Source organism: Oncorhynchus masou, chromosome 28, assembly GCF_036934945.1.
Source record: "Oncorhynchus masou masou isolate Uvic2021 chromosome 28, UVic_Omas_1.1, whole genome shotgun sequence".
Lineage (NCBI taxonomy): Eukaryota > Metazoa > Chordata > Actinopteri > Salmoniformes > Salmonidae > Oncorhynchus > Oncorhynchus masou.
In genome coordinates, this window is record NC_088239.1 from 74,584,001 (window position 1) to 74,610,361 (window position 26,361).

At 41.5% G+C, this 26,361-nt stretch overlaps 1 protein-coding gene across 2 annotated transcripts in view; it reads left to right on the forward strand.

The window, feature by feature from the left end:
- The first annotated feature begins 11,582 nt into the window (after positions 1–11,582).
- Positions 11,583–26,361, forward strand: part of slc25a25b (solute carrier family 25 member 25b) — a 54,857-nt gene continuing 40,078 nt past the window's right edge. For both annotated transcript variants that reach the window (XM_064943308.1, XM_064943309.1), the window contains exon 1: positions 11,583–12,428. In XM_064943308.1, coding sequence (XP_064799380.1) covers positions 12,066–12,428 — 363 coding nt within the window. In that variant the 5' untranslated portion in view covers positions 11,583–12,065. The remainder of the gene's footprint in view (positions 12,429–26,361) is intronic.

The following is a 26,361-nucleotide window of genomic DNA, read 5'->3' on the forward strand; positions in this document are numbered from 1 at the left end:
ACAAACAACGCTTACGTTCGTTGTGCATAGATCTCCGCCCAACCTACCAATGTAGCGCCATGATTGGTTACATTCTGAGGTTCCTCCAGTTTTACCTGCTACCATTGGCTAAAGCAAATGCCAATCGTTAATCCTCACAAAACGATTTCTTTCTGTAGTAAAAACAATAACAAATTGATACAATGATAACATTGCATTAATATATACAATAGGCTATGTTGTGATATGGATGTTTTGTCATGATATGGTGAGTCTAGTCACTATGTTTTCATTTACGTATTTAAATTCACCGGTTTCCTTGTGGGTCTGACAAATGTACATTTAACGATGGTGATTGGCTACTGGACCTTTCCATCATGCGCATTCCAACACCCTCCCCATTCAGACGTCGCGCTTTTCCACTCACTCTTTGAACGAGTTCGTTTTGCATGGCCCGGTGCCACAAGGGGAGGAGTTTTAATTTTAGACCATGTCATCAAAGATTTTTATAACTAAGCCAAGATAGACCAGTGCCTGTCGTTATCAAATGGAACACATTTGTCATAGTGTGCAGAAAAAAAGCAAGGAGGTGGGCAGGCTATTTTGTCCTGTTTATCAAAAGTGTTGGAAAAATTGTCAATAATAACTGACTGGCTTTCTTGATGTCTATAGTATTCTCTCGGGTATGCAATCTGGTTTCCACTCAGGTTATGGTTGACTTTTAAAACATGGTTTTAACAGCTTTCTTTTAGAAGAATGTTGAATGGTCTTAATGTACTGCTCGAATTCCTTATAGAAAACACAGAATAGTGTTTTTTTATGAGTGAATTTACATTTATGAATATGCAATCTTTCCATAAGCACAATTAGATTTATGAAGTAAAATAGTTTTTCTTTATCCTTATTATGGTTAAGGAAAGCGAGCATCACATTCTCCCATAAAAAAAAGTCATCAAGAATATTAACAATTATAAAACTGAATATCTTTCCATAATTGTTTTACATGTAGACAATGCCAAAATAAATGCTAAACTGTTTCTGGATGCTCAACACAAAAAGTACAGTCAATGTTAATGTCTTTTTTAAGTTTCTTCGAGTAATGATTCGCAAGGTAATACTTATGGATCATTCTGAAAGAGACCTATTTGACCTTGTTAACAAGCAGGTATTTGTGTGGTAATAACCATGCTTTTTTCCAACAGATATTAGTGACCAATGTAAGTTGTGAAATAAGGAATGGATACAATATCCCTTTGAAATAAAGCACTTATAGATCTGTTGTTTTGAGGGAGCAAGGAGAAACCAAACTTTTCCTATTGGTGAGTCAACTGGATTAAGCAAGGGTAGGTCAAAAAGATGAGGGCTGGCTACACCTCTAAACAACATGAGAGTTCCAGATGGAATAGCATCAAATACTATGCCGAACTCTCTAGGTGTAACAGGGATATTGTAACGAGATCAAAAAAATCCTCACTATTGAGTAACAATCCTTTTGCATTAAAAAGTTTACTCACCAGCAGGATATGATTATTAAACCAGTTCTTAAAAAATAAAGACTTGTTTCTATGCAAAATAACCTTATTGTTCCAAATTAAATACCTATGCGGGGGAAAATTATGTTTATGTATTAACGACCACACTAAGAATACTTGTCTATGAAAAGCAGATCATTTTGTAGGAATCTTATCAATGTTTTAGTTACAAAGTAACATAAAATTGAGGCCAACAAAACAGGGGAAGATATAATGAGGGATGAGATTTCAAATTGAAGTTGGATTCTTTAAAACTTCTAGTGACTCCCCATCCCGCATGAGGGAGCGTAATCATCGACTGACACTAATTAACATAACACAACGGTCATAAATATTCCTAGAAAATATTCCTATTCATGAAAATCACAGGTGAAATATATTGAGACACAGATTGGCCTTTTGTTAATCACCCTGTCATCTCAGATTTTCAAAATATGCTTTACAGCCAAAGCTAGACAAGCATTTGTGTAAGTTTATCGATAGCCTAGCATAGCATTTTGTCCAGCTAGCAGCAGGTAACTTGGTCACGGAAATCAGAAAAGCAATCAAATTAAATCGTTTACCTTTGATGAGCTTCGGATGTTTTCACTCACGAGACTCCCAGTTAGATAGACAATGTTCCTTTTTTCCAAAAATATTATTTTTGCAGGCGAAATAGCTCCGTTTGTTCTTCACGTTTGGCTGAGAAATTGCCCGGAAATTGCAGTCACGAAAACGCCCCAAAATATTCCAAATTAGCTCCATAATATTGACAGAAACATGGCAAACGTTGTTTATAATCAATCCTATAATCAATATATCCACCGGGACAATTGGTTTTTCAGTAGGACCGATTGGAATAATGGCTACCTCTGTATTTTACGCGAGAATCACTCTGGGAGCCATCAGGTGACCAGTTGCGCAATGTAGCCGCTTACGGGTATTCTTCAACATAAATGTGTAAAACTATGTCACAATGCTGGAGACACCTTGGGGAATACGGAGAAAAAGTAATCTGGTTGATAGCCCATTCACTGCTCAATAGGGACGCATTGGAACGCAACGCTTTCAAAACATGAGGCACTTCCGGATTGGATTTTTCTCAGGCTTTCGCATGCAATATCAGTTCTGTTATACTCACAGACAATATTTTTATAGTTTTGGAAACATTAGAGTGTTTTCTATCCTAAGCTGTCAATTATATGCATATTCTAGCATCTTGTTCTGACAAAATATCCCGTTTACTACGGTTATTTTTCCAAAAATGAAATTACTGCCCTCTAGTCACAAAAGGTTTGAAATGTTTAGCCCAATTTATCTTAAAAGTATTATTCAAAGTAGGAAAATCTAAAAAAAAAATTGAGACCACTATATTCGTATGAGTTCATAACGACAGATTTCCTAACATAATGTGTACGATTTTTCCAGATGAAGTTGAAAAACACCTGGTCAACTGCTTTACATATTTTTGTTGTCAACGTGTAGGGACTAGACTGTATAAGTAAGTCTGGAAATACCTTCAGCTTTAGAAAGAAATACTCAACCTTTCAAGGATAAATCCCTCTGCAATCAATGGTTCAACTTATTTTTGTTTAAAAAAATAATAGGTATGAAATTGAATGAGCATCTTTCCTGTTGATCCTTAAATATGGTAATTCCAAGTATGTTACTTTTCCTTTGACTGGAATATTGCATATAGAGGGTATCACACAGTCTTTAACAGCAAACAATTCACACGTATTAAGGTTTAGGCAAAGACCAGATGCTTTGGAAAATATATTTATCCCATCGATTGCCCTAGTAATCTGGTCAGCATCTTTCAAAAAGAGGGTGGTGTCATCTGCAAGCTGACTTATGATAATATCTCTGTCAGCAATAGAGATCCCTTTTATGTTGCTGGATTTAACAGAACTTGTAAGAAGTTGGTTTGCAAGCAGGAAGAGGTAAGGCAAAATCTGGGCAACCTTGCCTAATTCCTCTTTTCAAATCTAGGAGAAGTGCCATGCTTTAATTTAACGGAACTGTTCCCATTCATATGAAGAGTTATAATAGTACTAGGAGGGGTGCGTCACTTGAGTTGGTTGAGTCACTGACGTGGTCTTCCTGTCTGAGTTGGCGCCCCCCTTGGGTTGTGCTGTGGCGGAGATCTTTGTAGGCTATACTTGGCCTTGTCTCAGGATGGTAAGTTGGTGGTTGAAGATATCCCTCTAGTGGCGTGAGGGCTGTGCTTTGACAAAGTGGGTGAGGTTATATCCTGCCTGTTTGGCCCTGTCCCGGGGTATCATCAGATGGGGCCACAGTGTCTTCTGACACCTCCTATCTCAGCCTCCAGTATTTATGATGCAGTAGTTTATGTGTCGGGGGGCTAGGGTCAGTCTGTTATATCTGGAGTATTTCTCCTGTCTTATCCGGTGTCCTGTGTGAATTTAAGTATGCTCTCTCTAATTGTTTCTCTCTCTCTCTCTCTCTCTGAGGACCTGAGTCCTAGGACCATGCCTCAGGACTACCTGGTATGATGACTCCTTGTTGTCCCCAGTCCACCTGACCGTGCTGCTGCTCCAGTTTCAACTGTTCTGCCTGCGGCTATGGAACCCTGACCTGTTCACTGTGATTACTATTATTTGACCATGCTGGTCATTTATGAACATTAGAACATCTTGGCCATATTCTATTATAATTTCCACCTGGCACAGCCAGAAGAAGACTGGCCACTCCTCACAGCCTGATTCCTCTCTAGGTTTCTTCCTAGGTTTTGGCCTTTCTAGAGAGTTTTTCCTAGCCACCGTGCTTCTACATCTGCATTGCTTGCTGTTTGGGGTTTTAGGCTGGGTTTCTGTACAGCACTTTGATATATCAGCTGATGTAAGAAGGGCTATATTAATCAATTTGATTTGATTTTATTTACTACAAAATAATTCCCCAAAACCAAATTTCTCAAGGGAGAGAAATAGAAACTAATGTTCCACTGTATCGAAGGCTTTATACAAGTCTAAGAAGACAATAAATATATCTTCGGGGATTAGATCAGAATAGTCAATAAGGTCTAACACCAGTTGGATATTATTAGAGATATGTCTATTCCTCATGAATCCAGATTGGGTCTCTTCTATAATTGAGTCCAATACTGCCTTCATTCTTTTTGCAAATATAGAGGCTAATATTTTGTAGTCATTATTGAGCAGACAGATTGGACGCCAATTATCGAGGGGAAGCAAGTCTTTCTTGGGCTTAGGTATTAATGTAATCATACCTTGAGTCAAACTGGGAGGGAGACTATTATTTGCAATGCTTTCAGAAAATACCTCCAACAGAAATAGGGCTAACTTTTTGAGAAAATGTTTTGTAAAACTCAGCAGATATACCATCAGTCCCATGAGACTTATTATTTTGAAGGTGTTCAATATAATAAATGATCTCTTCAACTATAAAAGGGTCGTCATGCTGTTCCCTCTCAGCCTACCCAATTGATTTCACATCCCCCAGAGAGTAAAAAAAAAAGAGTTGAGGAAACCTCACAATACTTGGAACTATATAAATTCCTGTAAAAGTTGCAACTAAAGTTAGAGATTAATTTGGGATCATCTGTGATGAGACCATTAATATTTAATTGTTGAATTGTATTATTTTTAGAGTGGTATTTTTCTAACCTGAAAAAATATTCATTTTGTTCACCCTCTTTTAGCCACTTCTTCCTAGATCTGACAAAGGCTCCCTCTGCTTTCAGTTTACACATATCATCCAACTGTTTTGTAGCTCAAACAGAACAGATGTGTCCTCCTCTGAGAGACTTTCAACAGGCTTTTGAACAAGAGAGGTGATCTTTGTAATTCTTCTTCAGCTCTCCTCGTCTTGGCAAGAATACTCCCATATTTTCTTATATTTTCCAACCTCATATTTAAACATCTCCCAGTTATTACTGTATGAATTGTCATTTATAGCTTTGTTCCAAAAGTGTGTAATTAAATAGTTTATCTCTATCTTGATCAACTCATGTTTTAATATAGAGCTATTAAGCTTCCAGTAGGATGCTCTGCCAATGTAACGCTTGTCTTCTTCCTCTGAGGAGGAGTAGGAGAGATCGGACTAATGCGCAGCGTGGGTAGTGTCCATAACGTTATTTTATTAACAAGAACACTAAACTACAAAATAACAACGTGAAATACTGAAACAAACGAAACAGTCCCGTGTGGCACAAACACTAACACGGAAAACAAGCACCCACAACTCAAAAGTGAAACCAGGCTACCTACAGTGCCTTGCGAAAGTATTCGGCCCCCTTGAACTTTGCGACCTTTTGCCACATTTCAGGCTTCAAACATAAAGATATAAAACTGTATTTTTTCGTGAAGAATCAACAACAAGTGGGACACAATCATGAAGTGGAACGACATTTATTGGATATTTCAACTTTTTTAACAAATCAAAAATGGAAAAATTGGGCGTGCAAAATTATTCAGCCCCTTTACTTTCAGTGCAGCAAACTCTCTCCAGAAGTTCAGTGAGGATCTCTGAATGATCCAATGTTGACCTAAATGACTAATGATGATAAATACAATCCACCTGTGTGTAATCAAGTCTCCGTATAAATGCACCTGCACTGTGATAGTCTCAGAGGTCCGTTAAAAGCACAGAGAGCATCATGAAGAACAAGGAACACATCAGGCAAGTCCGAGATACTGTTGTGAAGAAGTTTAAAGCTGGATTTGGATACAAATTTTTTTCCCAAGCTTTAAACATCCCAAGGAGCACTGTGCAAGCGATAATATTGAAATGGAAGGAAAATTCCTTGTCTTAGGTCAGTTAGGATCACCACTTTATTTTAAGAATGTGAAATGTCAGAATAATAGTAGAAATAATTATTTATTTCAGCTTTTATTTCTTTCATCACATTCCCAGTGGGTCAGAAGTTTACATATACTCAATTAGTATTTGGTAGCATTGCCTTTAAATTGTTTAACTTGGGTCAAATGTTTCGGGTAGCCTTCCACAAGCTTCCCACAATAAGTTGGGTGAATTTTGGCCCATTCCTCCTGACAGAGCTGGTGTAACTGAGTCAGGTTTGTAGGCCTCCTTGCTCGCACAAGCTTTTTCACAATTGGCCTAGTGTCATCCGGGTTAGGGAGGGGTTGGCCGGTAGGGATATCCTTGTCTCATTGCGCACCAGCAACTCCTGTGCAACACAGACACATTGGTGCGGCTGGCTTCCAGGTTGGATGCGCGCTGTGTTAAGAAGCAGTGCGGCTTGGTTGGGTTGTGTATCGGAGGACGCATGACTTTCAACCTTTTTCTCTCCTGAGCCCTTACGGGAGTTGTAGCGATGAGACAAGATAGTAGCTACTAAAACAATTGGATACCACGAAATTGGGGAGAAAAAGGGGTAAAAATTCACAACAAAAAAAAAGAAATACATCCACAGGTACATCTCCAATTGACTCAAATGATGTCAATTAGCCTACCAGAAGCTTCTAAAGCCATGACATCATTTTCCAAGCTGTTTAAAGGCACAGTCAACTTAGTGTATGTAAACTTCTGACCCACTGGAATTGTGATACAGTGAATTATAAGCGAAATAATCTGTCTGTCAACAATTGTTGGAAAAATGACTTGTTTCATGCACAAAGTAGATGTCCTAACCGACTTGCCAAAACTATAGTTTGTTAACAACAAATTTGTGGAGTGGTTGAAAAACAAGTTTTAATGACTCCAACCTAAGTGTATGTAAACTTCTGACTTCAACTGTAGATATAAATGATTGAGTGACAGTAGTTTAGCATAACAAAGATAACTTCCAGAACAAGAAGGAGTTTGCTCAGTGCCTATACTGCATGTAAAAATATCAGAAGTGAGAGAACAAATAAAATAGTAAATATCCATTACTCCACTGCAGTAAGAACAAAGGTTAAATCACCTTAAAGCCGGGAGTGGGATCTGCACACATCAGAGGTAGCTACAGTGCCTTGCGAAAGTATTCGGCCCCCTTAAACTTTGCAACCTTTTGCCACATTTCAGGCTTCAAACATAAAGATATAAAACTGTATTTTTTTGTGAAGAATCAACAACAAGTGGGACACAATCATGAAGTGGAACGACATTTATTGGATATTTCAAACTTTTTTAACAAATCAAAAACTGAAAAATTGGGCGTGCAAAATTATTCAGCACCCTTAAGTTAATACTTTGTAGCGACACCTTTTGCTGCGATTACAGCGGTAAGTCGCTTGGGGTATGTCTCTATCAGTTTTGCATATCGAGAGACTGAAATTTTTTCCCATTCCTCCTTGCAAAACAGCTCGAGCTCAGTGAGGTTGGATGGAGAGCATTTGTGAACAGCAGTTTTCAGTTCTTTCCACAGATTCTCGATTGGATTCAGGTCTGGACTTTGACTTGGCCATTCTAACACCTGGATATGCTTATTTTTTAACCATTCCATTGTAGATTTTGTTTTATGTTTTGGATCATTGTCTTGTTGGAAGACAAATCTCTGTCCCAGTCTCAGGTCTTTTTCAGACTCCATCAGGTTTTCTTCCAGAATGGTCCTGTATTTGGCTCCATCCATCTTCCCATCAATTTTAACCATCTTCCCTGTCCCTGCTGAAGAAAAGCAGGCCCAAACCATGATGCTGCCACCACCATGTTTGACAGTGGAGATGGTGTGTTCAGGGTGATGAGCTGTGTTGCTTTTACGCCAAACATAACATTTTGCATTGTTGCCAAAAAGTTCAATTTTGGTTTCATCTGACCAGAGCACCTTCTTCCACATGTTTGGTGTGTCTCCCAGGTGGCTTGTGGCAAACTTTAAACGACACTTTTTATGGATATCTTTAAGAAATGGCTTTCTTCTTGCCACTCTTCCATAAAGGCCAGATTTGTGCAATATACGACTGATTGTTGTCCTATGGACAGAGTCTCCCACCTCAGCTGTAGATCTCTGCAGTTCATCCAGAGTGATCATGGGCCTCTTGTCTGCATCTCTGATCAGTCTTCTCCTTGTATGAGCTGAAAGTTTAGAGGGACTGCCAGGTCTTGGTAGATTTGCAGTGGTCTGATACTCCTTCCATTTCAATATTATCGCTTGCACAGTGCTCCTTGGGATGTTTAAAGCTTGGGGAATCTTTTTGTATCCAAATCTGGCTTTAAACGTCTTCACAACAGTATCTCGGACCTGCCTGGTGTGTTCCTTGTTCTTCATGATGCTCTTTACGCTTTTAACGGACCTCTGAGACTATCGCAGTGCAGGTGCATTTATACGGAGACTTGATTACACACAGGTGGATTGTATTTATCATCATTAGTCATTTAGGTCAACATTGGATCATTCAGAGATCCTCACTGAACTTCTGGAGAGAGTTTGCTGCACTGAAAGTAAAGGGGCTGAATAATTTTGCACGCCCAATTTTTCAGTTTTTGATTTGTTAAAAAGGTTTGAAATATCCAATAAATGTCGTTCCACGTCATGATTGTGTCCCACTTGTTGTTGATTCTTCACGAAAAAATACAGTTTTATATCTTTATGTTTGAAGCCTGAAATGTGGCAAAAGGTCGCAAAGTTCAAGGGGGCCGAATACTTTCGCAAGGCACTGTATCTATAGGTAGCCTATGTTGACCACCAGGCACAGCTTATGACAGTTCTCAAGGAGGAAGGTTGATTTTGGATCCTGTGATGAAAGTGCGCCCTCCAATGAAGTAAGCCGCTTTTCCTTCTTTTCGTGCTTTTTCCATACTGGCCACAGTTTCTCCCTCTTTTCTCTGTCTGCTTTCGAGAGGTCTTCAGCAATCCACAGATTTTTATCACTTAGGAAAGTAGATTTCTTGGCTGCTTTCCAAATGGCATCCCCGTATATCCGTAATGTGAATTGAAGAATGACACCTCTGGGCTTGGAGTCACCCTGCCTTCTCGTGCCGAGGCGATATACAGTGTCGACAACATTTGCTATCTTACCTTCTCCACAGGTAGGATAGCTTGGCAGACTTTGATGGTCTCTTGCCGCACGTTCTCCTCATCTGCACCGGGAACTCTATACAGTCTCAGATTCCACCGTCTGGTGTAGCTTTTGAGTTGTGATTCTTCTTTGGCACAAGTCCATCTTTCCCTCTCCTTTTCGAAATGCTCTTCGATGTGGGCGACCTTCTTCTTAGCATCCTTAATTGACATGCATGCAAAGTCAACAGTTTTATTTAAGCCCTCGATTTTCATTACGTTCCATTTTCTCTATGGCATCGGACCTTGCATTGATGAGCCTAGAAAGAGTGGCGATAACATCATTGGCAGCGGCATCTTGGCCCAGTTCAAACAAGCCTTTCTTGGAAGCTGGAGGTTTGCTTGGGGTTATAGGCAAAGAAGGAAAATCCTTGTCTGATACGGTTATTGATGTCACCATTGCTCTTGATTCTAAGCAATATTTTGCTGCTATTTTTATTGACTTGGCCCAAGCTTTTGATGCGGTAGACCATTCCATTCTTGTGGTCGGCTAAAGAGTATTGGTGTCTCTGAGGGGTCTTTGGCCTGGTTTGCTAACTACCTCTCTCCAAGAGTGCAGTCTATAATGTCAGAAAATCTGCTGTCTCAGCCACTGCCTGTCACCAAGGGAGTACCCCAAGGCTCAATCTTAGGCCCCACGCTCTTCTCAATTTACATCAACAACATATCTCAGGCAGTAGAAAGCTCTCATCCATTTGTATGCAGATGATACAGTCTTATACTCAGCTGGCCCCTCCCCGGATTTTGTGTTAAATTCTCTACATCAAAGATTTCTTGGTGTCCAACAAGCTTTCTCTACCCTTCACCTTGTTCTGAACACCTCCAAAACAAAGGTCATGTGGTTTGGTAAGAAGAATGCCCCTCTTCCCACATGTGTTATTACTACCTCTGATGGTTTAGAGCTTGAGGTAGTCACCTCATACAAGTACTTGGGAGTATGGATAGACAGCCTTTCTCTCAGCACATATCAAAGCTGCAGGCTAAAGTTAAATATAGACTTGGTTTCCTCTATCGTAATCGCTTCTCTTTCACCCCAGCTGCCAAACTATCCCTGATTCAGATGAACATCCTACACATGCTAGATTATGGAGACATAATTTATAGATGGCAGGTAAGGGTGCTCTCCATCAGATTTGCCACCAATGCTCCTTATAGGACACATCACTACACTCTATACTCCTTTGTAAACTGGTCATCTCTGTATACCCGTCGCAAGACCCACTGGTTGATGCTTATTTGTGTGATGTATTGTTGTCTCTACCTTCTTGTCCTTTGTGCTGTTGTCTGTGCCCAATAATGTTTGTACCATGTTTTGTGCTGTTATCATGTTGTGTTGCTACCATGCTGTGTTGTCATGTGTTGCTGCCTTGCTATGTTGTTGTCTTACGTCTCACTTCATGTAGTGTTGTCTCTCTTGTTGTGATGTGTGTTTTGTCCTATATTTATATTGTATTTATTTTTTATTTTTAATCCCAGGCTCCCGTCCCCACAGGAGGCCTTTTGCCTTTTGGTAGACCGGCATTGTAAATAAGAATTTGTTCTTAACTGACTTGCCTAGTTAAATTAAGGTTCAACCATTTTTTATTTTTTTAAAAGCCAATCACGAGCTAGTGAGATTCTATTGGCAAGTTCTAGCGTTTATTTGCAAATTTCCATTAGGGAACTTGCTACGTGAAGTGCGCATGAACAATAACTAAATTCACCCTTGCAATAAACAACACCATTTTTAGAAAGTCTACAAAACACAGTCCACTCTGTTTCTTACAAATTCTAGTTTTAGAAACAGAAAACAGTATGGAGATCAAATGTTCCATCAATGAGAAAATTAGCAGAATGTCTGCCAAAATCCATTGCGCTCCATCTTTTCCCATTTCTGGCCACTGGGCTTCCTCTCATCACCATATTTGGTAGTGAGCAGAAACAGCAATCGAATGCGTCACATTTATACATCCGGTGAAATATCTGGCTCATAGCTGGTTCTTTCTGTGATCCCATTGGTCAAGTGGCACCTCACCACCAACTCGGGGAACCGGGTCATGCAAAACGAACTGACCCAATTTGTGGCAGGAACAGCCCTCTTACTATACCGGTTTATTATGTGTCATCACTATCAAACCGACCGCCAATTCAAACGGGAGGATTTCGCCGGCGCCTTAGTCAAGACAGGAAAGTGGACCTCTTCGCGACCAGTAGAAGGTATCTCTGAAGTGATTTTCGTGGCACTGAAACTTGTCTAACGTTACATTCCAATCCGCGTGCGGCTCAGCATCCACCTCATTTCTCAGCTGTAGCTAACGTTAGCTGGCTAATATGCCAGTTGCTAGTAAACTAAACAGAGTTATCAGGTAATAAGTCGACCGTTTTGGACTAAACAGGCATAACAGTGAAATAAGAAAGTTACATTGCAAAGTCTACAACATTTGACTGTTTTGTCTGTAGTTACTACTTTAGCAATCCTTAACAATGTGGGGTTATAACGCACGTGACATGGTGGCGAAAATAGACGGCTAGCAAAGCTACCACACGTCACCTTAAATTTCGATATTGCAAAATATCTTCATTGATTGTAGTAGTTTGACATTATTGGTTCCATCCGTATGATGCACCAGCAAGGGACTTTTGTGTCACCCTTACTCAGCGGGGTCTTTTGTCAATGCCGAACAGAGGATGCTTCTGCCCCGGGTGGAGAGGTCGGGGGTGCTGGGGGGACATCCTCATCATCTTTCACATCCTCACCCCTAACTCGGGAGCGTCCGTTGTCAGTAGAAACCACAGGTTCCTGTGATGACTCCTGTGAGCCATCATACCCATGCGAACTTTGTGGTGGACCCGAGCAGGACCATAGACTAAAAGTGCTGTTTCAAGTCCTGGACGTGAATGGTGATGGGGGCATCTGCGTCAACGACCTGTCCATTGGGCTAAAGAAACTGGGGGTTCATCGCACAGAGCTCGAGCTTATGGTAAGTGTGAGGGTTCATATAGAGTAAATCAATGACTTATTGTGATGTAGTAGGTGAGAAGCAGTGAGTTCAAGCAAGCTATTTAGCACTGTGACAGGATAAACAGTTTATGTTGACTCCCTGGTTAAGTGGTTTTAAAAAAAACATTTTTGAGTTGGTGGGAAATATGAGTTTTCTAGCCCATAAAGTCCTATAGCAGATGTCTTTGATTTAAGATTAGTGTCTAATATGGAATGTTGTGAAAATGTGAATTTTCAATTTCTGTAGGTTCCCACTCAGTAGTTCTTATACATTGCATGTCCCTTAAAGATGCAGTCCGGGATCTTGAGCGCTTACAAATTTGTAAATTGTTATGCAAATTTCAGGATTTAACATGGATGACAGTACACATTTGGGCACAATTTTCAAGGACCCATTTTGACTTGTGAGCACTACTTTCAAATCTACTAGCTGAAATTATGCAAAAACTCTGGAGCATCACTTCCATGAGACTGTGGTTCTAGGCAGTTGCAAGGAAAATGCCATATCTCAGACTGGCCAATAAAAAGAAAATATTAAGATGGGCAAAAGAACACAGACACTGGACAGAGGAACTCTACCGAGAAGGCCAGCATCCCGGAGTCGCCTCTTCACTGTTGACGTTGAGACTGGTGTTTTGCGGGTACTATTAAATTAAACTGCCAATTGAGGACTTGTGAGGCATTTTGTTTCTCAAACTAGATACACCAAGGTACTTGAGCCTGTAATTGAACCCACAAATGCTGATGCTCCAGATACTGAACTAGTCTAAAGGACAGTTTTATTGCTTCTTTAATCAGAACAACAGTTTTCAGCTGTGCTAACATAATTGTAAAAGGGTTTTCTAATGATCAATTAGCCTTTTAAAATTATAAACTTGGATAAGCTAACACAACGTCCCATTGGAACACAGGAGTGATGGTTGCTGATAATGGGCCTCTGTACGCCTATGTAGATATTCCATAAAAAATCTGCCGTTTCCAGCTACAATAGTCATTTACAACATTAACAGAAATACAGTGTAGATATTGATTCATTCAATGTTATTTTAATTGACCAAAAATGTGCTTTTCTTTCAAAAACAAGGACATTTTCTAAGTGATCCCAAACTTTTGAACGGTAGTGTACATAAAACTAAAGAGGGGCTGAGGAGGAGTAGGCTATAGCAAGGATCACCAACCGGTCTATTGCGATCGATCACCAAACGTTTATGTAGAAAAGCTCCTATTTTTTTCGCTCCTCTTTTCTCTTTATTTTTCTTCGTCTTGCTCTGTTGGTGGTCAGTGGACTTGATTCAGAAGCCCTGCGCGCCGGGTAGGCAAAGTGTTCCCCTTTTGAACCATTTCATTTGTCTGAAGGGACACATTCCGCCTAGCCGGCAAACCAGGACCGTTGTGGCCTAATCAAGTGCGCCTACAGCGCTGGCCAATCGGATAGCTCAAATCATCGTGCCTACAGCTTCCACGACCCCAGAGCAAATGTTCATACTAGCCTACGTGAGATTTCCTAACTTTTAAAACCATGACCGGAAAGACTGTCAAAGAATACAGCGAAGAGTTGCTGTTTTTGAGTGCGTTCATGTCTGTGTTTCTTCAGCTCTGTCAACCCTGTTTTTTTTCAACACTTTTACAAAACACAAAATGCATTTCTTCCTACTTCCATTCGCACTGTGATGAATGAGTAACAAAGTTTATTGATAGGTCTGCATTTTTATTATTAGCAGCTCGTAGTGTATTTTAATATCAATAAATATTTTACTTTTTCTGGTCATGGGAACAACATGAAGACTGTCCCTTCTCTCTGGTCAGACTCACCATCGGAAAGGGTAGAGCAGGGACCGTGAGAGGTGGACACTGCTGCTCTCCCTCCCTCCGCAGCTACCATCAATCCAGTAAAATAAAAAAGCAAATTATTTAAATTTATGCTCAGCTGTGCCTCAAGTGATACAACAACTGATCTATTTTGTTATCAAAGCTCGAATTTAATATATAATATGGGCTGAGATGAACAATATTGGCAGGCCGAGCATAGCCAATATGCTGTGCTTATGTATTAAGCCTACTGCACAAACCTAATTCCTACAGAACTGTTTTTATTAGGTTAATGTTGCATAGGCTTACATTTTGTTTAAAGTCATGGGGGAGAAAAAAATCTTAGTGGCAGGTCTCGGCTAGCTCTTTGACTGTGAAAGTGATCTTGACTCAAAGGTTGGTGACCACTGGGCTATAGCTTAAAGAGATGGCTCTTCCTATTTGTATGTTTCTACATCAGGGGTGAGCAATAATTTTGTCTCGAGGGCCACGTCAGGATTTCAAAATTCAGACCGATTTTGTTTGGCAAAAGCAATTTGTGGGCCAGAAATGTATATTTTATTTTTTTACGTGTAGGTCCATAATAATGTCTGCATACTTTCTATCAGATGTTCAAGAGTTACCTGGAGTGTTTTTACTTTTTTTTTACCCAAAATAATAATTTCCCAAAAACCTTCTGAGGGCCAGATTGAATGGGCTCATGCAGTGCAAAGTATTCAGCCCCCTTTCCATTTTCCACATTTTGTTATGTTAGCCGTATTCTAAAATGGATAACATTCATTTTCCTCATCAATCTAAACACAATACCCCATAATAACAAAGTGAAACAGGTTCTAAACTGTTGCAAATTTATAAAAAATAAAATAAAAACAGATGCCTTATTTACATATGTATTCAGACCCTTTGCTATGAGACTCAAAAATAAGCTTAGGTGCATCCCTGTTTCCATTGATCATCCTTGATGTTTCTACAACTTGATTGGAGTCCACCTGTGGTAAATTCAGTTGATTGAACATGATATGCCTTTCCAAACACCTGTCTATATAATGTCCAACAGTTGACAGTGCATGTCAGAGTAAAAACCAAGCCACAGAGTTAAAATAATTGTCCGTATAGCTCCCAGACAGGATTGTGTCAAGAAAGATCTGGGGAAGGGTACCAACACATTTCTGCTGCATTAAAGGTTCCCAAGAGCACAGTGGCCTCCATCATTCAAAAATGGAAGAAGTTAGGAATCACCAATCGGTGGAAAAGGGCCTTGGTCAGAGAGGTGGCAAAGAACCCGATGGTCATTCTGACAGAGCTCCAGAGTTCCTTTGTAAAGGTGGGAGAACCTTCCAGAAGGACAACCATCTCTGCAGCACTCCAACAATCGGGCTTTTATGTTAGTGGCCAGACGCAAGCCATTCATTAGTAATAGGCACATGACAGCCCGCTTGGAGTTTACCAAAAGGTGCCTAAAGGACTCTGACCATGAGAAGCAAGATTCTCTGGTCAGATGAAACCAAGATTGAACTTTTTGGCCTGAATGCCAAGCATCACGTCTGGAGGAAACCTGGCACCATCACTAAGGTGAAGCATGGTGGTGGCAGCATCATGTTGTGGGGATGTTTTTCAGTGGCAGGGACTGGGAGACTTCAGGATCGAGGGAAAGATGAACGGAGCAAAGAACAGCAAGATCCTTGATGAACACCTGCTCCATAGCGCTCCGGACCTCAGACTGTGGTCAAAGGTTCATCTTCCAACAGGATAACAACCCTAAGCACACAGCCAAGACAAGCAGGAGTGGCTTTGGGACAAGTCTCTGAATGTCCTTGAGTGGCCCAGCTGTGCAGCGACACTCCCCATCCAACCTGACAAAGCTTGAGAGGATCTGCAGAGAAGAACGGTAAAAACTCCCCAAATACAGGTGCGCCAAGCTTGTAGCGTCATACCCAAGATTACTTGAGGCTGTAATCGCTGCCAAAGGTTATTTAACAAAATACTGAGTAAAGGGTCTGAATACTTATACAAACTGAAATATCACATTTAGGTATCTTATACATTTGCAAAAATGTTCATCTGTTTTTTGTTTGTCGTGGGGTAGATTAATTAGGGGGGGACTTTTTAATCCATTTTAGAATAAGGCTGTAATATAACAACAAAATATGGGGAAAGTCAAGGGGTCTGAATACTTTTCGAATGCACTGTTGCTCACCCCTTTCATTATTCCTCTACATATTTTCGCAGAGGGCCTCTAATGCAAAAATGAAGGGCAACAACAACTTTTCTCAAGTAAATAAAATTATTTTAAGACAAAAATGCTGGCAGGGGCAACAAAGGAAAGGGGAAGGCTATCCCACCAAAGTAATATGAGGAGAAACACGTTTTTGAATAAGAGGTCAGATGGAAATGTGAGGTCACTTATGGACACGTGAGCTCCCCTTGTCCAAATGCCTTACAAAGCAAAGATATTTGAGACCACCACAGGAAACCAGTAAATTTAGGTCAAATCCCAGACTAAGGCAGGGCTCAGGAATTAGGTAATGCCACACAACATTTCATTTACTTAGCAGATGGCCTATCTGTCAAATACAGGATCATTTCTGACTTTTATGACAAATTATCAGGTCAATAACAGCTCACGAGTTTACATTACTAAATTCCTTTTTTTGTAAACATAATTCCTTTCCCTAAATTACATAACCCAATTCATTTAGTTAAGTCTAATATGTAGTCCTGTATGGCTCAGTTGGTAGAGCATGGCGCTTGCACCGTCAGGGTTGAGGGTTCGATTCCTGGGGCCACCCATACTTAAAAAGAATGTATGCACACATGACTGTAAGTCACTTTGGATAAAGGTGTCTGCTAAATGTCATATTTATACTGAACATAAATGTAAAGTGTTGGTTTCATGAGCTGAAATAAAATATCACAGAAATGTTCCATACTCTCATTTTCTGCACACATTTGTTTACATCCCTGTTAGTGAGCATTTCTTCTTTGCCAATATAATCCATCCACCTGACAGGTCTGGCATATCAAGAAGCTGATTAAACAGCATGATCATTACACGGATGCACCTTGTGCTGGGGAGAATAAACGGTCACTAAAATGTGCAGTTTTGTCACATAACACAATGCCACAGATGTGTCAAATTTTGAGGGAGTGTTCAATTGGCATGCTGACTAAAGGAATGTCCACCAAAGCTGGTGCCAGATAATTTTATGTTAATTTCTCTATCAAACACCGCCTCTGTCGTCTTAGAGAATTTGGCAGTACGTCCAACCGGCCTCACAACCACAGACCACGTGTAACCATGCCAGTCCAGGACCTCCACATCCGGCTTCTCTATCTGCGGGATCGTCAGAGACCAGCCACCTGGAGAGCTGATAAAACTGAGGAGTATTTCTGTCTGTAATAAAGCCCTTTTGTGGGGAGAAACTCATTCTGATTGACTGGGCCTGGCTCCCCAGTGGGTGGGCCTATGCCTACCCATGACTGCGCCCTGCCCAGTCGTGAAATCCATAGATTAGGGCCTAATTCATTTATTTCTATTGACTGATTTCCTTATGAACTGTAACTCTGTTTAAAAGTTATTCCGTTTTATATTTTGGTTCAGTGTATATATAGAATAGCTTATGCTATATTTCATGGAGGCAACTGTGCACTGTTTGTTAGACCTGCCCTACTGTGTTTTGTATTGTATGGGTGAAGTAGTTGATATTGGAGATATAATCCTGTGTTCCTGGTGGTTTTGAGCATTTGCCAGACTGATTCGGCACGTGAAGGCTTACAATTTTCTAGTACTTTCCCCCATTGTTCAGAGAGCAGTGGCAGAACAACCACATGGATATGCTTGCCCACTGGATATGCTTGCCCATTGGCTGCAGATAGGCTAAGGTCATGGGGGCATATTTTTAACACTGCGCTCAGTTTGCTGCCTGTGACATCCACTATCTATGATCTTGTCTTACACTTTCACATCGAAAAGAAGCAAAGTCATGCTCTTTTTGTTCCTCTTCAAAATGGAGCCCAATAATTTGTTTTCAGTTCCTGACCATCTTCTGAAACATTTGGTTTAATATTAGCCTTGGTAAACCTGCATTTGTTGACCCAAGGTTAACCACCTCCTTGGCCTCTTTTAGATAAAACTGTTTGGAATATGGATTTGCTTTTGACCAAAAATATTTATTTGCTCTGCAATCTGTTTTGGTGGTTTGGCTGTCTAGTCAGGTCGTGATTCATATTTCAAATCAAATTTTATTAGTCACATGCACCGAATACAACAGATAGTAGACCTTACAGTGAAATGCTTACTTACGAGCCCCTAACCAACAATGCAATTAAAAAAAAAAACTACAGATATGAATAAGAAAAAAAAGTAACAAGTAAATAAAGAGCAGCAGTAAATAACAATAGCGAGACTATACAGGGTGGTACCGGCACCGGTTAATTTAGGTAATATGTAGGTAGAGTTCTTAAAGTGATTATGCATAGATGATAACAACAGAGAGTAGCAGCGGTGTAAAAAAGAGAGGGGGGGCCAATGCAAATAGTCTGGGTAGCCATTTTGATGTTCAGGAGTCTCATGGCTAGGGGGTAGAAGCTGTTTAGAAAGCCTCTTGGACCTAAAATTGGCGCTCTGTTACTGTTTGCCATGCGGTAGCAGAGAGAACAGTGTGACTAAGGTGGCTGGAATCTTTGACAATTTTTAGGGACTTCGTCTGACACCGCCTGATAGAGAGGTCCTGGATGGCAGGAAGATTGCCTCAGTGATGTACAGGGCCATTCGCACTACCTTCTGTAGTGTCTTGCGGTCGGAGTCCGAGCAGTTGCTATACCAGGCGGTGATGCAACCAGTCAGGATGCTCTAGATGGTGCAGCTGTAGAACCTTTTGAGGATCTAAGGACCCATGCCAAATATTTTCAGTCTGGATATCAAGGAACTTGACGCTCTCAACCTGCTCCACTGCAGCCCTGTCGACGAGAATGGGGGCGTGCTCGGTTCTCTTTTTCCTGTTGTCCACAATCATGTCCTTTGTCTTGATCATGTTGAGGTTGTTGTCCTGGTACCACACGGCCAGGTCTCTGACCTCCCTATATGTTGTCTTGTCGGTGATCAGGCCTAACACTGTTGTGTCATCGGCAAACTTAATGATGGTGTTGGAGTCGTGCCTGGCTGTGCAGTCATGAGTGAACAGGGAGTACAGGAGGGGACTGAGCACGTACCCTTGAGTGGCCCCTGTGTTGAGGATGTGTTGTTACCTACCCCAGGGTCCTTAGCTTATTGATGATCTTTGAGGGCACTATGTTGTTGAACGCTGTGCTGTAGCCAATGAATGGCATTCTCACATAGGTGTTCCTTTTGTCCAGGTGGGAAAGGGGAGTGTGGTGTGCAATAGAGAGTGCATCATTTGTGGATCTGTTGGGCGGTATGCAAATTGGAGTGGGTCTAGGGTTTCTGGGATGATGGTGTTGATGTGAGACATGACCAGCCTTTCAAAGCACTTCATGGCTACAGACGTGAGTGCTACAGGTCTGTAGTCATTTAGGCAGGTTGCCTTAGTGTTCTTGGGCACAGGCACTATGGTGGTCTGCTTAAAACATGTTGGTATTACAGACTAAGACAGGGAGAGGTTGAAAATGTCAGTGAAAACACTTGACAGTTGGTCAACGCATGCTCGCAGTACACGTCCTGGTAATCAGTCTGGCCCTGCGGCCTTGTGAATGTTGACCTGTTTAAAGGTCTTACTTATATCGGCTGCGGAGAGCATGATCCCAGTCTTCTGGAACAGCTGGTGCTCTCATGCATGTTTCAGTGTTATTTGCCTCGAAGCGAGCATAAAGTAGTTTAGGCAGGCTTGTGTTACTGGGCATCTCTCGGCTGTGCTTCCCTTTTGTAGTCTGTAATGGTTTGCAAGCCCTGCCACATCCGACGAGTGTCAGAGCCGGTGTAGTATGTTTCGATCTTAGTCCTGTATTGATGCTTTGCCTGTTTAATGTTTTGTCTGACGGCTTAGTGGAATTTCTTATAAGCTACCGAGTTAGAGTCCCGCTCCTTGAAAGCGGCAGCTCTAGCTGTTAGCTCAGTGCAGATGTTGCCTGTGATCCATCGTGCCGATTAATCGGTATATATTAATTAATACGTATTTAAAAAAAAATGTAATAATGACAATTACAACAATACTGAATGAACACTTTTAACTTAATATTAATGCATCAATAAAATCAATTTAACCTCAAATACATAATGAAACATTTTCAATTTGGTAACAGTATAGATTCTGTCCCTCTCCTTGCCCCTACCTGGGCTCGAACAAGGAACACATCGACAACAGCCACCCTGGAAGCATCATTACCCATCGCTCCACAAAAGCCGCAGCCCTTGCAGAGCAAGGGGAACAACTACTTCAAGGTCTCAGAGCGAGTGACGTCACCGATTGAAACGCTATTAGCGTGCACCCTGCTAACTAGATAGCCATTTCACATCGGTTACACCAGCCTAATCTCGGGAGTTGAAAGGCTTGAAGTCATAAACGGCTCAATGCTTGAAGCATTGCAAAGAGCTGCTGGCAAACACACAAGTGCTGTTTGAATGAATGCGTACGACCCTGCTGCTGCCTACCATCGCTCAGTCAGACTGCTCTATCAAATATCAAATCAGACTTAATTATAACATAACACACAGAAATACGAGCCTTTGGTCATTTAATAAGGTCGAATCCGGAAACTATCATTTCGAAAACAAAGCGTTTATTCTTTCAGTGAAATACGGAATCGTTCTGTATTTTATGTAACGGGTGGCATCCCGAAGTCTAAATATTGCTGTTACGTTGTACAACCTTCAATGTTATGTCATAATTACGTAAAATTCTGGCAAATTAGTTCGCAACGAGCCAGGCGGCCCAAACTGTTGCATATACCCTGACTCTGCGTGGAATGAATGCAAGAGAAGTGACGCAATTTCATCTGGTTAATATTGCCTGCTAACCTGGATTTCTTTTAGCTAAATATGCAGGTTTAAAAATATATACTTCTGTGTATTGATTTTAAGAAAGTCATTGATGTTTATGGTTAGGTACATGTTGGAGCAATGACGGTCCTTTTTCGCGAATGCGCACTGCATCGATTATATGCAACGCAGGACACGCCAGATAAACTAGTAATATCATCAACCATGTGTAGTTAACTAGTGATTATGATTGATTGTTTTTTATAAGATAAGTTTAATGCTAGCTAGCAAGCATCTTACCTTGGCTTCTTACTGCATTCGCGTAACAGGCAGGCTCCTCGTGGAGTGCAAATGTAAGGCAGGTGGTTAGAGCGTTGGACTAGTTAACTGTAAGGTTGCAAGATTGAATCTCCGAGCTGACAAGGTTAATATCTGTCGTTCTGCCCATGAACAAGGCAGTTAACCCACCGTTCCTAGGTCGTCATTGAAAATAAGAATGTGTTCTTAAGTTCGAAACTGACTTGCCTAGTTAAATAAAGGTTCAACATTTTTTTTTTTTTTAATCGGCCAAATTGTTGTCCAAAAATACCGATTTCCGATTGTTATGAAAACTTGAAATTGGCCCTAATTAATCAGCCATTCTGATTAACCTCTCTGGGAAAATGCAGGGCGCCAAATTCAAATAAATTACTATAAAAATCAAACTTCATTTAAATCACACATGCAAGATAGCAAATTAAAGCTGCACTTGTTGTGAATCTAGCCAACATGTCAGATTGATTTCAAAAAGGCTTTTCGGTGAAAGCAAACAGGCTATTATCTGAGGATAGCACCATAGTAAACAAAGTGAGGAACCATATTTGAACCCTGCAGGCGCGACACAAAACGCAGAAATAAATAATATAATTCATGCCTTCCCTTTGACGAGCTTCTTTTGTTGGCACGCCAATATGTCCCATAAACATCACAAATGGTCATTTTGTTCGATTAATTCCGTCGATATATATCCAAAATGTCCATTTATTTGGTGCGTTTGATCCAGAAAAACACCGGTTCCAACTTGCTCAATGTGACCACAAAATATCTCAAAAGTTACCTGTAAACTTTGCCAAAACATTTCAAACTACTTTTATAATACACCTTTAGGTACACTACTCAAAAAAATAAAGGGAACACTTAAACAACACAATGTAACTCCAAGTCAATCACACTTCTGTGAAATCAAACTGTCCACTTAGGAAGCAACACTGATTGACAATAAATTTCACATGCTGTTGTGCAAATGGAATAGACAACAGGTGGAAATTATAGGCAATTAGCAAGACACCCCCAATAAAGGAGTGGTTCTGCAGGTGGTGACCAGACCACTTCTCAGTTCCTATGCTTCCTGGCTACAAGACCACTGATAATCTCCCTCGATCTGGGGCTCCACGCAAAAATCCCAGAACCACACGGGGGGACCTAGTGAATGACCTGCAGAGAGCTGGGACCAAAGTAACAAAGCCTACCATCAGCAAGGGCATTGAAGATGAAACGTGGCTGGGTCTTTCTGTGCTTTCACTCTAGTGGTAGCATGAGACGGAGTCTACAACCCACACAAGTGGCTCAGGTAGTGCAGCTCATCCAGGATGGCACATCAATGCGAGCTGTGGCAAGAAGGTTTGCCGTGTCTGTCAGCGTAGTGTCCAGAGCATGGAGGCGCAACCAGGAGACAGGCCAGTACATCAGGAGACGTGGAGGAGGCCGTAGGAGGGCAATAACCCAGCAGCAGGACCGCTACCTCCGCCTTTGTGCAAGGAGGAGCACTGCCAGAGCCCTGCAAAATGACCTCCAGCAGGCCACAAATGTGCATCTGTCTGCTCAAACGGTCAGAAACAGACTCCATGAGGGTGGTATGAGGGCCCGACGTCCACAGGTGGGGGTTGTGCTTACAGCCCAACACCGTGCAGGACGTTTGGCATTTGCCAGAGAACACCAAGATTGGCAAATTCGCCACTGGCACCCTGTGCTCTTCACAGATGAAAGCAGGTTCACACTGAGCACATGTCTGGAGATGCCGTGGAGAACGTTCTGCTGCCTGCAACATCCTCCAGCATGACCGGTTTGGCGGTGGGTCAGTCATGGTGTGGGGTGGCATTTCTTTGGGGGGCCGCACAGCCCTCCATGTGCTCGCCAGAGGTAGCCTGACTGCCATTAGGTACCGAGATGAGATCCTCAGAACCTGTGTGAGACCATATGCTGGTGCGGTTGGCCCTGGGTTCCTCCTAATGCAAGACAATGCTAGACCTCATGTGGCTGGAGTGTGTCAGCAGTTCCTGCAAGAGGAAGGCATTGATGCTATGGACTGGCCCGCCCGTTCCCCAGACCTGAATCCAATTGAGCACATCTGGGACATCATGTCTCGCTCCATCCACCAACGCCACGTTGCACCACAGACTGTCCAGGACTTGGCGGATGCTTTAGTCCAGGTCTGGGAGGAGATCGTTCAGGAGACCATCCGCCACCTCATCAGGAGCATGCCCAGGCGTTGTAGGGAGGTCATACAGGCACGTGGAGGCCACACACACTACTGAGCCTCATTTTGATTTTGAGTGTGATTCCATATCCAGACCTCCATGGGTTGATAAATTTGATTTCCATTGATAATTGTTGTGTGATTTTTGTTGTCAGCACATTCAACTATGTAAAGAAAAAAGTATTTAATAAGAATTTTCATTCATTCAGATCTAGGATGTGTTATTTTAGTGTTCCCTTTTTTTTTTTTTTGAGCAGTGTATTTTTTTGGGGGGTAAATTATCGATAAAATTGAAGACTGGATGATCTGTGTTCAATACAGGAAGAAAACAAACTGAAGCAGCCTAGTCACGCTCCTCTATTTAACAGTACACTTCAAGTGACCCTCGTTCAAGATGGCCGTACCTCTTCGTTACACAAAGGAATAACCTCAACCAATTTCTAAAGACTGTTGACATCCAGTGGAAGCGATAGGAACTGCAAGAAGGTCCCTTAGAAATCTGGATTCCCAATGAAAACCCATTGAAAAGAGTGACCTCAAAAAAATAAAAAATAATTCTGAATGGTTTGTCCTCAGGGTTTCACCTGCTACGTTCTGTTATACTCACAGACATGATTCAAACAGTTTTAGAAACTTCAGTGTTTTCTATCCAAATCTACTAATACTATGCATATCTTATCTTCTGGGGATGAGTAGCAGGCATTTCATCTGGACGTGAAAATACTGCCCCCTGTCACCAAGAAGTTAATCGGTCGACCTCTAGTACGTACGGTCACTGAGGGGATGATGTCATCGATGCACTTATTGTTGAAGCCAATGACTGATGTGGTGTACTCCTCAATCCCTTCTCAGGAATCCTGGAACATATTCCAGTCTGTGCTAGCAAAACAGTCCTGTAGCTTAGCATCTGCTTCATCTGACCTTTTTTTTATTGATCTAGTCTCTGGTGCTTCCTGCTTTAAGTTTTGCTTGTAAGGAGGATAGATTGTCAGATTTGCCATTGGAGGGAGAGCTTTGTATGCGTGTCTGTGTGTGGAGTAAACGTGGTTCAGAGTTTATTTATTGTTATTTTTTTACCCTCTGGTTGCACATTTAACATGCTGATTAGAAATTTGGTAAAACGGATTTACGTTTCCCTGCATTAAAGTCCCCAGCTACTAGGAGTGCCGCCTCTGGGTGAGCGTTTTGTTGTTTGCTTATGGTGGAACACAGCTCATTCAATGAGTGCCAGCCTCAGTCTGTGGTGGTATGTAAACAGCTACGAATACAGATAAACTCTCTAGGTAGATGGTGTGGTCTACAGCTTGTCATGAGATACTCTACCTCAGGCGAGAAATAGCTCGACACTTCCTTAGATACCGTGCACCAGCTGTTATTTACAAACATAGTCCCCCGCCCCTTGTCTTACCAGACGCCGTTGTTCTATCCTGCCGGTACAGCGTATAACCAGCCAGCTGTATGTTGATGGTGTCGTCGTTCAGCCACGACTCCGTGAAGCATAAGAGATTAAATTTTTGAATGTCCCATTGGTAGTTTAATCTTCCGCATAGGTCATTGATTTAATTCTCCAAAGATTTCACATTTGCTAGCAGAATGGAAGGAAGTGGGGGTTTATTTGATAGCCTACGAATTCTCAGAAGGCCGCCCGCCCTTTGGCCCCTTTCCCTCACCTCCTCTTCACTCAAATCACGGGGATCTGGGCCTGTCTCCGAGAAAGCAGTATATCGTTAGCGTCGGGCTCATCAGACTCGTTAAAGGAAAACGCCAGCCTTCTTCTTTGGCGCCATTTGATCCTTTGCAAGGTAAATGATCTACAAATGCCTGCTGGGCAATTTGCAAATGTCATCATTCTGATATCCAGTGAGTTTTGGAAGAAAGGTAAAGCTCTAGTGCTTGTACGCGTTCTCTACAGTTTATTATCTTGACAACACAAAAAATGGTGCACAATAGCCAATCATTACAAGCATGGACAATGCAAATACTCCCTTCACTGCTGCAGAGTCTGAGACAAGTCCACTGTCCTATGCACTTTTCTTGTCCAATTAGCTGGGTAATCGTAATGTGTGTGTGTGGTGCCAGCTCAGCTTCTTTTTGTGTTTTTCGCGCTTAGCTGCTCTACTGTAAATGTAACTGGAGTGCCTCCGAAGGTCAAGCAAGGGGTTTGATCTCAAAATGGGTTTGAGAAAAGTTGTATTTGATGCTTCTCATATACTGCATGTCCTTGTCCCTCCATTTACTGTACAATATGATGCATTTTACCTGCCATAAAAATGATATATCTTCCTAAATCTGCCTTGGTCAAACTCCAATGAAAGGGAATGGGGGATACCTAGTCAGTTGTACAACTGAATGCATTCAAAGGAAATGTATAAGCATTATTGACCTAATGTGAAGTTAGGCTTATATGGAATGGCAAGACCCCATTTGTTTTCCGTAGTAAGGTACTTGGCCCTCTTTACAGCGTTACGCTGTGTGTATCAATGCGATTTAATTTAAGGTTCCCTTTCTGGCTTACGAGCACCCCTAGAGGCAAACATGGAGGGCATCCTATTATATAGTGCATCTTTAATTGAATGGAGAATTAGTGAAAGCCCAGGAAACAGCTAATGGTTCCAACACTTAGGCTAACCTTCACAGTAATGAGCCTAACCTTCA